Genomic DNA, 15,340 nt, shown 5'->3' with positions numbered 1-15,340 from the left:
ACCCTTCTCGCTCGCTTGCTCGCTCGACAAGATGGAGTCTCCATCAACTTAGGCAAGTACTGTGGCTCAAAGTCGAATGCAAACTGACTCTGTAGTGGATATCCACTGTGCACACGTATTTGCCCATTCAATTGCTACAATTAGGAAGTGACTATGGATACAGAAGACCACATTTGTAAAATTTCTGTAATATGAGAAAAACTGACCCCCTTTATTTCAGTTGTGAAAAAACATGGATTTCTTTCAAAATATGATAAATCAGTCAATAATCAAGTGAGTGCTTTGAAATGTTGCGAAACGTTAGTCCATTCTATTCTTAATATTATCATAAAATTTCACTGCTGTATGTAATTGCATTCTTTTTTTTTTTTCTTTTTTTTAAATATTTTTCTTGTAACATAAACAAACGTCCAGTACAGAGAGTATAATGAAGAGAGTCATCAGGCAGCATAGAAAAAAAAAAAAAAAAGAAGAAAAAAGCTTCCATTTCCTCAATATCACACTCCCTCTCCCTTCTCCCATTCCTGCCATGTAAAAGAAAACACCCCCCCCCCCCAAAAAAAAACCCCAACAAAACCCAAAACACACATAAAACAAATACATATCCTCTCAAAACAAGGTCATATCCCCCCTTCCAAATCCTGAAAAAAACCCAACCCAAAAAACCCAACCCCTAAAACAACCAAACAATACTGACAACCCACCACAAAAAAAAAGAAAGAAAAAAAAAAACAGAGACTGAAACAACAACGGTAACTAGAAGATCAAACAATTCCTTCCAAATTCTAATAAAAGACAAGAACAGAAAAAAAAACACACAAAAAGAAATCTACCCCACCAATGAAATCAAACAATTCCAACACTACCCCCCCACCTCCCCCCAACACACACACACAAACAAAAAAATCAAACAATCCCAACACTACCCACACACACACATAAACAACAACAAAAAATCAAACAATCCCAAAACTACCCCCCCTCCACATACACACACAAACAAAAAAATCAAACAATCCCAACACTAGCCCCACACACACACAAACAAAAAAATCAAACAATCCCAACACTACCCCCCCTCCACATACACACACAAACAAAAAAATCAAACAATCCCAACACTACCCCCCCTCCCCCCCCCACACAAACAAAAAAAACAACAACAAACAATCCCAACATTACCCACACACACATACACAAACAAAAAAATCAAACAATCCCAATACTGGTGACCCCCCCCCCCCCCCGCCCCCACGTAAAAAAACAAATAAACAATCCCAACAATACCCCCACACACACAATCTAAAAAAATCAAACAACCCCAATACTAGTGACCCCCACACTACCCACACACACACAAACAAAAAAAACCCATCAAACAGGGCCAACACTACACACACGCAAACAAAAAAAATCAAACAATCCCAACAATACCCACACACACACAAACAAAAAAACCCCATCAAACAGGGCCAACACTACACACACGCAAACAAAAAAAATCAAACAATCCCAACAATACCCCCCCCCCCCCCCCAACACACACACACACAAACACCCCTGAAAAGAACCCAACAACAATGACGAAAAAAAAAAAAAATCAACACCTTCACAAGGGCATAAGCAAAAACCAAAGTAAAAAAAAAAAAAAAAAAAAAAAAAAATCAACCCCACTACCCAGCACCCTGACTCACCCCTTAACCCCCCCCCCCCCCCCCCCCCCCGCCCCCCAAAAAAAACAAACAAAAAAACCCACAAAAACACAACCAACCCCACTCTCTCATCAACAAGGGCAAGAACCACCACCACCAGCCCCGTCATTGGCGGCGTCGTAGTCAGAGTGGACTCCCCTGGCGCCGCGCAGGCTGTTGTTGTTGAGGCCGTTGCGGGTGGCGGGGAGCTGCGACTTGTCGACGCAGCGCTCCATACGGGCCATCACCATGTCTAGCAGGCACTCCACACACCTGGCCACATTCTGACCCGTGGCTGCGCTCGTCTCAAAGTACGGCAATCTGTGGCCCGTTCACACCCCACACAGCCACAGACACAGCCACACACACAGCACAGATTGTTATTGTTGTTGTCACTGGTATCATCATTATTATAATCATGATTATTATTCTACTATCATGCATGTCACTGGTATCATCATTATTATAATCATGATTATCATTCTACTATCATGCACGTCTCAAAGTACGGCAATCTGTGGCCCGTTCACACCCCACACAGCCACAGCCACACATACAGCACAGAATGTTATTGCTGTTGTCACTGGTATCATCATTATTATAATCATGATTATCATTCTACTATCATGCATGTCTCAAAGTACGGCAATCTGTGGCCCGTTCACACCCCACACAGCCACAGCCACACACACAGCACAAATTGTTATTGTTGTTGTCACAGGTATCATCATTATTATAATTATGATAATTATTCTACTATTGTGCTTGTCTCAAAGTATGGCAGTCAGAGTCAGTCCACCACACAGATTGTTATTAATATCATCATTATTATAATTATGATAATTATTCTACTGTCATGCACGTCTCAAAGTACGGCAATCTGTGGCCCGTTCACACCCCACACAGCCACAGCCACACACACAGCACAGAATTTTATTGTTGCTGTCACTGGTATCATCATTATTATAATTATGATAATTATTCTACTATCATGCTTGTCTCAAAGCACAGCAGTCAGAGTCAGTCCACCACAGAGACTGTTATTAACATCATCATTATTATAATTATGATAATTATTCTACTATCATGCACGTCTCAAAGTACGGCAATCTGTGGCCCGTTCACACCCCACACAGCCACAGCCACACACACAGCACAGAATTTTGTCATTGTTGTTATTCTACTATCGTGCTTGTCTCAAAGTACAGCAGTCATAGTCAGTCCACCACACAGATTGTTATTAATATCATCATAATCGAAGTGGATTTTTCTTCAGAATTTTGCCAGGAACAACCCTTTTGTTGCCGTGGGTTCTTTTACGTGTGCTAAGTGCATGTCTCATCCGAATGACTAGCGTCCAGACCACCACTCGAGGTCTAGTGGAGGGGGAGAAAATATCGGCGGTTAAGCCGTGATTTGAACCAGCGCGCTCAGATTCTTTCACTTCCTAGACGGATGCGTTACCTCTAGGCCTGTTAGGTCTAGACGGATCTGGAAGACCTTGTTTCGTGATGTCCCTCCGTGGGCGCTGATGGACTTTTTGAAAGAAGTGAACATTTTTAATCAGATTTGAAGGTTTTATATCATGGAAGTTTTTTAAACTTTGAGTGGAAAGTTTGAAGTGGTGACTCGTTTTAATTGTTTGTTTTTTTACCCTTGCAGTAGGTATTAACGTGGCAATAGCTTAGTGGTCGGCGAGGCCCTAAGCACCATAATTTCATTTAATTTCACCTCTAGGTCAACACTCCACTCATTATCATAATTATGATTATTATTCAACTACCGTGCACGTCTCAAAGTACGGCAGCCTGTGTCAGTCGTCCACACCCAGACCAGCCAACCACCCACACAGCACACATTGTTACTGTTGTTATTATTATCATTACTATTATCATTATTGCTGTTATCATCATTATCATCATCATCGATATTATTATCGTTACAATAATGATAATCATCATTATCCTCATAATAATGATGATGATATTGGTTGTGATAACGCTGATGAACATCATCATCATTCATATTATTATTATATTCATCATCATTACTACGATTATTATTATTATCATTATAGTAGTAGTAGTAGTAGTAGTAGTAGCAACAATAATAATAACAACTATTATCATCATTATCATAGTAATCATCATGATGATGATAGTAACTGTCATGATGATGATGATGTTCATTATTATCATCATTATCATTATTACTATGATGATAATGATTGTGATGATAATGATCATCAACATCATCATCATCATTATCATTATTAATCATATTATTGTACTCATCTCAAAGTATGGCAGCCTGTTATCACCCAGCCACCACACAGTGCAGATTGCTACTGTTATTGTTGTTATCATTATCATTATCATGATGATGATGACTGTGATGATGATGACAATTGTCATTATCATCATTATATACTATTATTATTATTATTATCATATTACAGCACTCGTCTCAAAAGTACGACAGCCTGTGACCCGCCCCCACACATCACACACTGCAGATTGTTATTGTTGTTGTTTTGTTGCTATTCTTATTATCATTGTCATCATGAGGATGAGGATGATGACTGTGATGATGATGATGATGATAATGATGATGATGATGATGATGATTAGTAGTAGTAGTAGTAGTAGTAGTAGTTGCTGTTGTTGTAGTGGTTGTGTCATTTTATGGTTACCATTCTTCTATTTTTTTTTTTAATTGTTATTATCATCATTACCACTCTTAGCATCATCATCATTATCATTCTTCTCTTTCTTTTTATTGTTATCATTATCATTATTATTATCATTATTATCATCACCATTATTATCATTATTGATGTTGTTATCATTATCATCATTTTCATCATCATTATTATCATAATTTTTATCACCATCAACATTATCATCATCATTATTATTATCATTATTGTTATGCAATGCTTATATAACAGTCAGTCATATCGAACTGTGTGACACCAATCAGAACAGCAAAATTCCGTAGAAAAGAAATAATCCACTCGCGACACAGGTACAGGTAGTTATCCGCGTGTGTGGGGTGGGTGGTTGGGTGTGTGTGTGTGTGTGTGTGTGTGTGTGTGTGCTGATTATCTGGTTGTGGTTTTCCGCAATTCATCTTTATTCTTATCTTATCTGTCTATTATAATCAATGTGCAGTATAGTAGGCTATGTTTATAATTATATTCAAATAATGTTTCTTAATTCTTTCTGTTTTTACATTAAGAATACTAGTTATTACCTGCAGTGTGTGGATGTATGTATGAAACGATGTATATTTTTTTTACATTTGTATCTTCGTAATATTTGTAGGGGCTGTTGTTGGCTTTTACAGTTATGGTCCCCATGTTGTTTACTTGTCTATGTTGTGATAATGCACCTGACCAAATTTCTCCAGTTGGAGATAATAAAGTTATTCTTATCTTATCTTATCTCATCTTATCTCATCTTACACAAACCGACATGCACGCGCTCAAGGCACGACCAAGCAACAGAGGGGCGTGAAACCTCACCCAAACTTCTCAGCCATCTCTCGGGCACGCTCCTCCGACACGCTTCTCTGGTCCTCGAGGTCGGCCTTGTTGCCACACAGGATGACGTCCGGGTTCTCGCAGTAGGCGTGGGTCTGCAGCTGTGTCAGCCAGTTGCGCGTGTTGAGGAACGACTGCTCGCTCGTCAGGTCGAACAGCAGCAAGAAGCCCATCGCGTCCCGGAAGAATGCCGTGGTCAGGCTGCGAAATCTGGGGAAGAACGGAGAGGAGTTTCTTAGCTCACTCACTCAGTACGGCCAGTCCTCTCTTCTCCTCTGCACAGACCCCTCGGATGTCCAGTGGGTGTCTGAATGACCCAACCTTTAGCTTCCGTCGTCAGAATTGTGGTATTCTTTGTCAACATTCACCTCTTCAGTATTAGAGCACTCCGCTTGCAATATTTTGATGATGGTAACTGGGGTGAAACGCTGTTAACGTTGTCTCTTTCGCCATTCGTATGGAGAGAGTTAAGATGATGTATGCGGCTTTCTGAAAGGAGTGGTGGCAGAGGTGTTGGGGATGGGGGGAGGGCGGGGGGAAGAGGGTGCTTTAGATGATGTATACAGCTTTGTGAAAGGAGTGGTGCTTTGGGGAGGGGGGCGGGGGGTGGGGGGTGGGGGTGGGGGAGTGCTTGAGATGATGTATACAGCATTCTGAAAGAAGGGGTGTTTCTGAAAGGAGTGGTGCGTTAGGGAGGGGGGCAGAGGGGGGGGGGGGGGGGGGGAGTGTTTTAGATGATGTATACAGCTTTCTGAAAGGAGTATGTGTGTGTGCGTGGTGGATGCACGCACGTGTGTGTTTCTCTGTGTATGTGTGCATGCATGTGTGTGTTTCTCTGCGCGTGCATGCATGTGTGTGTTTCTCTGTGCGTGCGCGTGCATGCATGTGTGTGTTTCTGTGTGTGTGTGCATGCATGTGTGTGTTTCTCTGTGTGTGCGCGTGCATGCATGCGTGTGTTTCTCTGTGTGTGCGCGTGCATGCATGTGTGTGTTTCTGTGTGTGTGTGCATGCATGCGTGTGTTTCTCTGTGAGTGTGCGCGTGCATCCATGTGTGTGTTTTTCTGTGTGTGCGTTGATGCATGTGTGTGTTTCTCTGTGTGTGCGCGTGCATGCATGTGTGTGTTTCTGTGTGTGTGTGCGTGCATGCATGTGTGTGTTTCTCTGTGTGTGCGCGTGCATGCATGTGTGTGTTTTTCTGTGAGTGTGCGTGTGCATGCATGTGTGTGTTTTTCTGTGTGTGTGCGTGCATGCATGTGTGTGTTTCTCTGTGTGTGCGCGTGCATGCATGCGTGTGTTTTTCTGTGTGTGCGCGTGCATGCATGTGTGTGTTTCTCTGTGTGTGCGCGTGCATGCATGCGTGTGTTTCTCTGTGTGTGCGCGTGCATGCATGCGTGTGTTTCTCTGTGTGTGCGCGTGCATGCATGCGTGTGTTTCTCTGTGTGTGCGCGTGCATGCATGTGCGTGTTTCCGTACCCACCTCTCCTGTCCAGCAGTGTCCCACAGCTGAAGGTGGACCCGCTGACTGCGCCCCATGGACCCGTCCGGTCCTGGCACTCTGTGTACCTGTACATCATGTCATTCACCTGTACATCATGTCATTAACCTGTACATCATGTCATTCACCTGTACATCATGTCATTCACCTGTACATCATGTCACATCACTCTGTGTACCTGTACATCATGTCATTCACCTGTACATCATGTCATTAACCTGTACATCATGTCACATCACTCTGTGTACCTGTACATCATGTCATTCACCTGTACATCATGTCATTCACCTGTACATCATGTCACATCACTCTGTGTACCTGCACATCATGTCACAGCACTCTGTGTACCTGCACATCATGTCACATCACTCTGTGTACCTGTACATAATGTCATTCACCTGTACATCATGTCATTAACCTGTACATCATGTCACATCACTCTGTGTACCTGTACATCATGTCATTCACCTGTACATCATGTCACATCACTCTGTGTACCTGTACATCATGTCATTCACCTGTACATCATGTCATTCACCTGTACATCATGTCACATCACTCTGTGTACCTGTACATCATGTCATTCACCTGTACATCATGTCACAGCACTCTGTGTACCTGTACATCATGTCATTCACCTGTACATCATGTCACAGCACTCTGTGTACCTGTACATCATGTCACATCACTCTGTACCTGCACATCATGTCATATCACTCTGTGTACCTGTACATCATGTCATTAACCTGTACATCATGTCACATCACTCTGTGTACCTGTACATCATGTCATTCACCTGTACATCATGTCATTCACCTGTACATCATGTCACAGCACTCTGTGTACCTGTACATCATGTCATTCACCTGTACATCATGTCACAGCACTCTGTGTACCTGTACATCATGTCACATCACTCTGTGTACCTGTACATCATGTCATTCACCTGTACATCATGTCACAGCACTCTGTGTACCTGTACATCATGTCACATCACTCTGTGTACCTGTACATCATGTCACAGCACTCTGTGTACCTGTACATCATGTCACATCACACTGTGTACCTGTACATCATGTCACATCACTCTGTGTACCTGCACATCATGTCACATCACTCTGTGTACCTGTACATCATGTCACATCACTCTGTGTACCTGTACATCATGTTGTCACATAACTGTACCTGTACATCATGTCATTAACCTGTACATCACATCACTCTGTGTACCTGTACATCATGTCATTCACCTGTACATAATGTCATTCACCTGTACATCATGTCACAGCACTCTGTGTACCTGTACATCATGTCACAGCACTCTGTGTACCTGCACATCATGTCACAGCACTCTGTGTACCTGTACATCATGTCATTCACCTGTACATCATGTCACAGCACTCTGTGTACCTGTACATCATGTCACATCACTCTGTGTACCTGTACATCATGTCAATTACCTGTACATCATGTCACATCACTCTCTGTACCTGTACGTCATGTCACATCACTCTGTGTACCTGTACATCATGTCACATCACTCTATGTACCTGTACATCATGTCACAGCACTCTGTGTACCTGTACATCATGTCACAGCTCTCTGTGTACTTGTACATCATGTCACATCACTCTGTGTACCTGTACATCATGTTGTTACATCACTCTGTGTACCTGTACATCATGTCACATCACACTGTGTACCTGTACATCATGTTGTTACATCACTCTGTGTACCTGTACATCATGTCACATCACACTGTGTACCTGTACATCATGTCACATCACTCTGTGTACCTGTACATCATGTCACAGCACTCTGTGTACCTGTACATCATGTCACATCACACTGTGTACCTGTACATCATGTCAATTACCTGTACATCATGTCACATCACTCTGTGTACCTGTACGTCATGTCACATCACTCTGTGTACCTGTACATCATGTCACAGCACTCTGTGTACCTGTACATCATGTCACATCACACTGTGTACCTGTACATCATGTCACATCACTCTGTGTACCTGCACATCATGTCACATCACTCTGTGTACCTGTACATCATGTCACATCACTCTGTGTACCTGTACATCATGTTGTCACATAACTGTACCTGTACATCATGTCATTAACCTGTACATCACATCACTCTGTGTACCTGTACATCATGTCATTCACCTGTACATAATGTCATTCACCTGTACATCATGTCACAGCACTCTGTGTACCTGTACATCATGTCACAGCACTCTGTGTACCTGCACATCATGTCACAGCACTCTGTGTACCTGTACATCATGTCATTCACCTGTACATCATGTCACAGCACTCTGTGTACCTGTACATCATGTCACATCACTCTGTGTACCTGTACATCATGTCAATTACCTGTACATCATGTCACATCACTCTCTGTACCTGTACGTCATGTCACATCACTCTGTGTACCTGTACATCATGTCACATCACTCTATGTACCTGTACATCATGTCACAGCACTCTGTGTACCTGTACATCATGTCACAGCTCTCTGTGTACTTGTACATCATGTCACATCACTCTGTGTACCTGTACATCATGTTGTTACATCACTCTGTGTACCTGTACATCATGTCACATCACACTGTGTACCTGTACATCATGTTGTTACATCACTCTGTGTACCTGTACATCATGTCACATCACACTGTGTACCTGTACATCATGTCACATCACTCTGTGTACCTGTACATCATGTCACAGCACTCTGTGTACCTGTACATCATGTCACATCACACTGTGTACCTGTACATCATGTCACATCACTCTGTGTACCTGTACATCATGTCACATCACTCTGTGTACCTGTACATCATGTTGTCACATAACTGTACCTGTGCATCATGTCATTAACCTGTACATCACATCACTCTGTGTACCTGTACATCATGTCATTCACCTGTACATAATGTCATTCACCTGTACATCATGTCACAGCACTCTGTGTACCTGTACATCATGTCACAGCACTCTGTGTACCTGTACATCATGTCACAGCACTCTGTGTACCTGTACATCATGTCATTCACCTGTACATCATGTCATTCACCTGTACATCATGTCACAGCACTCTGTGTACCTGTACATGTCACAGCACTCTGTGTACCTGTACATCATGTCACATCACTCTGTGTACCTGTACATCATGTCAATTACCTGTACATCATGTCACATCACTCTCTGTACCTGTACGTCATGTCACATCACTCTGTGTACCTGTACATCATGTCACAGCACTCTGTGTACCTGTACATCATGTCACAGCACTCTGTGTACCTGTACATCATGTCACATCACTCTGTGTACCTGTACATCATGTTGTTACATCACTCTGTGTACCTGTACATCATGTCACATCACACTGTGTACCTGTACATCATGTTGTTACATCACTCTGTGTACCTGTACATCATGTCACATCACACTGTGTACCTGTACATCATGTCACATCACACTGTGTACCTGTACATCATGTTGTCACATCACACTGTGTACCTGTACATCATGTCACATCACTCTGTGTACCTGTACATCATGTCAATTACCTGTACATCATGTCACATCACTCTCTGTACCTGTACGTCATGTCACATCACTCTGTGTACCTGTACATCATGTTGTCACATCACTCTGTGTACCTGTACATCATGTCACATCACTCTGTGTACCTGTACAACACACCATATTTACAACACACCACGTTCCTCAGTGCACTTGGACAACACATCCAACCCCCCCCCCCCCCCCCCCCCCCACCCCCCCACACACACACCCACCACACACAAACACACAATGTACAAAATGTAGCACTGTCATTTTTCTGGCATTAACCCCACAACAGCGGCTAGCTGTACATAACATACATACATACATACATACACACTCACCACCCGTTTCTCTCTGAAGTCGATGCCGACAGTGGAGATGAACTTGCCGTTGAAGGCGTTGTCAGTGTACTGGAACAGCATACTGGTCTTCCCCACACCTGAGTCCCCTGTGACACAGTGACACGACGACACAGTGACACAATGACTCCGTGACTCAGTGACACAATGACTACGTGACATAATGACTCCATGACACAACGACACAGTGACTTAGTGACACAGTGACATAGTGACACAATGACTCAGTGACATAATGACACAATGACTCAGGACACAATGACACAGCGACGCAATGACACAGCGACACAATAACTCAGTGACACACCACAGTGACACAATGACTCAGTGACACACCACAGTGACACAATGACTCAGTGACACACCACAGTGACACAATGACTCACCACAGTGACACACCACAGTGACACAATGACTCACCACAGTGACACAATGACACAGTGACACACCACAGTGACACAATGACTCAGTGACACACCACAGTGACACAATGACTCACCACAGTGACACACCACAGTGACACAATGACTCACCACAGTGACACACCACAGTGACACAATGACTCACCACAGTGACACACCACAGTGACACAATGACACACCACAGTGACACACCACAGTGACACAATGACTCACCACAGTGACACACCACAGTGACACAATGACTCACCACAGTGACACACCACAGTGACACAATGACACACCACAGTGACACACCACAGCGACACAATGACTCACCACAGTGACACACCACAGTGACACAATGACACACCACAGTGACACACCACAGTGACACAATGACTCACCACAGTGACACAATGACTCACCACAGTGACACACCACAGTGACACAATGACTCACCACAGTGACACACCACAGTGACACAATGACTCACCACAGTGACACACCACAGTGACACAATGACTCACCACAGTGACACAATGACTCACCACAGTGACACACCACAGTGACACAATGACTCACCACAGTGACACACCACAGTGACACAATGACTCACCACAGTGACACACCACAGTGACACAATGACTCACCACAGTGACACACCACAGCGACACAATGACACACCACAGTGACACACCACAGTGACACAATGACACACCACAGTGACACACCACAGCGACACAATGACACACCACAGTGACACACCACAGTGACACAATGACTCACCACAGTGACACAATAACTCAGTGACACACCACAGTGACACACCACAGTGACACAATGACTCACCACAGTGACACACCACAGCGACACGATGACTCAGTGACACACCACAGTGACACAATGACACACCACAGTGACACACCACAGTGACACACCACAGTGACACAATAACTCAGTGACACACCACAGTGACACAATGACTCAGTGACACACCACAGTGTGGCAGGTGTCAACTCTTAAGTGTTCTTCACCTCCTGTTCCACTCAACTCCTTTTTTTTCCTTCTTGTTCTTCTTCTTGACGTTCACAGCCAAGTTTCAATGAGAATACACGTGGCAACTGGCGGGCGTGAAAGCGTGCGCACATGCACTAGAGACATACATGGGCGCGCGCGCGCGCGCACACACAGACACGTAGGGCGTCATACATCTACATACACACTTCTGAGGGACACACCGACACACACACACACACACACACACACAAAGTATGCACTGATATTTACACACACACACACACACACACACAAAGTATGCACTGATATTTACACACACACACACACACGCACGCACAAACGTAAATACAAACATGCAAATGAGTGCTCTCTCTCTCTCACACACACAAGTAAATACAAACATGCAAATGTGCTCTCTCTCTCTCTCTCTCTCTCTCTCTCTCTCTCTCTCTCTCTCACAAAAGTAAATACAAACATGCAAATGTGTGCTCACGCACACACACACGCACGCACGCACGCACACACGTTGGGCGTCATACATCTACATACACACTTCTGAGGGACACACCGACACACACACACACACACACACAAAGTATGCACTGATATTTACACACACACACACACACACACACACACAAAGTATGCACTGATATTTACACACACACACACACACACGCACGCACTCACGCACGCACGCACGCACACACACACAAACGTAAATACAAACATGCAAATGAGTGCTCTCTCTCTCTCACACACACAAGTAAATACAAACATGCAAATGTGCTCTCTCTCTCTCTCTCTCTCTCTCTCTCTCTCACAAAAGTAAATACAAACATGCAAATGTGTGCTCACGCACACACACACGCACGCACGCACGCACACACGTTGGGCGTCATACATCTACATACACACTTCTGAGGGACACACCGACACACACACACACACACACAAAGTATGCACTGATATTTACACACACACACACACACACACACAAAGTATGCACTGATATTTACACACACACACACACACACGCACGCACTCACGCACGCACGCACGCACACACACACAAACGTAAATACAAACATGCAAATGAGTGCTCTCTCTCTCTCACACACACAAGTAAATACAAACATGCAAATGTGCTCTCTCTCTCTCTCTCTCTCTCTCACAAAAGTAAATACAAACATGCAAATGTGTGCTCACGCACACACACACGCACGCACGCACGCACACACGTTGGGCGTCATTCAACCACATACACACTTATGAGGGATACACCGACACACACACACACAAAAGTATGCACTGATATTTACACACACACACACACACACACGTAAATACAACATGCAAATGTGTACTCTCTCTCTCTCTCTCTCTCTCTCTCTCACACACACACACACACACACACCTGCATTCGCGCGCACCAGCAACGTGCAAAAGTTTCACAGACACAACAAGCATGTGTGAATAATCAAGAGAATTCCACTGGGTACCATGTGTCACTGAAGCTTTCTGCCCCGTGCCGTGACACTGAAGCTTTCTGCCCTGTGCCGTGACACTGAAGCTTAGCTTTCTGCCCTGTGCCGTGACACTGAAGCTTTCTGCCCTGTGCCGTGACACTGAAGCTAAGCTTTCTGCCCTGTGCCGTGACACTGAAGCTAAGCTTTCTGCCCTGTGCCGTGACACTGCCGTGACACTGAAGCTTAGCTTTCTGCCCTGTGCCGTGACACTGAAGCTTTCTGCCCTGTGCCGTGACACTGAAGCTAAGCTTTCTGCCCTGTGCCGTGACACTGAAGCTAAGCTTTCTGCCCTGTGCCGTGACACTGCCGTGACACTGAAGCTTAGCTTTCTGCCCTGTGCCGTGACACTGAAGCTTTCTGCCCTGTGCCGTGACACTGAAGCTAAGCTTTCTGCCCTGTGCCGTGACACTGCCGTGACACTGAAGCTTAGCTTTCTGCCCTGTGCCGTGACACTGAAGCTTTCTGCCCTGTGCCGTGACACTGAAGCTAAGCTTTCTGCCCTGTGCCGTGACACTGAAGCTAAGCTTTCTGCCCTGTGCCGTGACACTGCCGTGACACTGAAGCTTAGCTTTCTGCCCTGTGCCGTGACACTGAAGCTTTCTGCCCTGTGCCGTGACACTGAAGCTAAGCTTTCTGCCCTGTGCCGTGACACAAAAGCTAAGCTTTCTGCCCTGTGCCGTGACACTGAAGCTTTCTGCCCTGTGCCGTGACACTGAAGCTAAGCTTTCTGCCCTGTGCCGTGACACTGAAGCTAAGCTTTCTGCCCTGTGCCGTGACACTGAAGCTTTCTGCCCTGTGCCGTGACACTGAAGCTAAGCTTTCTGCACTGTGCCGTGACACTGAAGCTAAGCTTTCTGCCCTGTGCCGTGACACTGAAGCTAAGCTTTCTTCCCTGTGCCGTGACACTGAAGCTAAGCTTTCTGCCCTGTGCCGTGACACTGAAGCTAAGCTTTCTGCCCTGTGCCGTGACACTGCCGTGACACTGAAGCTTAGCTTTCTGCCCTGTGCCGTGACACTGAAGCTTAGCTTTCTGCCCTGTGCCGTGACACTGAAGCTTAGCTTTCTGCCCTGTGCCGTGACACTGAAGCTTTCTGCCCTGTGCAAACACCTTCACTACGGACTGTCACCGTGCACGTGACAGCAGGCAGGGGAATGGCGAGGTGGTCAGTGTTCACAGAACCGCCAGTGGGTCAGAACTGGTAATGATTTTTTTGTCTGTCTCTGGAACCTCGCACTTGGAACCATCTCCATCTTTCGCTTCGGTCGTCACGTCCCTGCTCTCAGCTCTTTTTCCAAGTCTGACATTAAAAACCCGCTGGGGTCAGAACCAAGGGCAATGGTTCTCTCTCTGTCTCTGGAACCTCGCACTTGGAACCATCTCCATCTTTCGCTTCGGTCGTCACGTCCCTGCTCTCAGCTCTTTTTCCAAGTCAGGGCCTTAAAACCCACCTCTTTCCGAAAATAGCTCCTACATACCCCCCCCCCCCCTCTTTCTGTTCCAGTTTCCCCAGTCTTTAATCACTCTACGTGTATTTGTGAGTCTTGTCTTCCATCAGCTTGTTTCGCACTTGTTATGCATGCGTGTGGAAAAGCTGGGTGGAGGGAAGCGCACTTATTTGTTTCTGCTAAAAGGATTTATCGCTACATGAACACGTTTATTACAAGAAATTGTGTACCCTGTGGGGAGGTCGTCACATCCGAATTACTTACTGTCGGT

At 44.8% G+C, this 15,340-nt stretch overlaps 1 protein-coding gene across 2 annotated transcripts in view; it reads right to left on the bottom strand.

Moving 5' to 3' along the window:
• Window positions 1-1,752: 1,752 nt before the first annotated feature.
• Window positions 1,753-15,340, bottom strand: part of LOC143277978 (ras-related protein Rab-27A-like) — a 113,070-nt gene continuing 99,482 nt past the window's right edge. For both annotated transcript variants that reach the window (XM_076582986.1, XM_076582984.1), the window contains 4 exons: window positions 10,659-10,765; window positions 6,713-6,798; window positions 5,218-5,445; window positions 1,753-2,012 (listed from right to left, as the gene is read on the bottom strand). In XM_076582986.1, the coding sequence (XP_076439101.1) occupies window positions 1,784-2,012; window positions 5,218-5,445; window positions 6,713-6,798; window positions 10,659-10,765 (650 nt within the window). In that variant the 3' untranslated portion in view covers window positions 1,753-1,783. The remainder of the gene's footprint in view (window positions 2,013-5,217; window positions 5,446-6,712; window positions 6,799-10,658; window positions 10,766-15,340) is intronic.

Source organism: Babylonia areolata, chromosome 35, assembly GCF_041734735.1.
Source record: "Babylonia areolata isolate BAREFJ2019XMU chromosome 35, ASM4173473v1, whole genome shotgun sequence".
Classification (NCBI taxonomy): Eukaryota; Metazoa; Mollusca; class Gastropoda; order Neogastropoda; family Buccinidae; genus Babylonia; species Babylonia areolata.
This window is presented reverse-complemented; position numbering and strand designations above follow the sequence as displayed.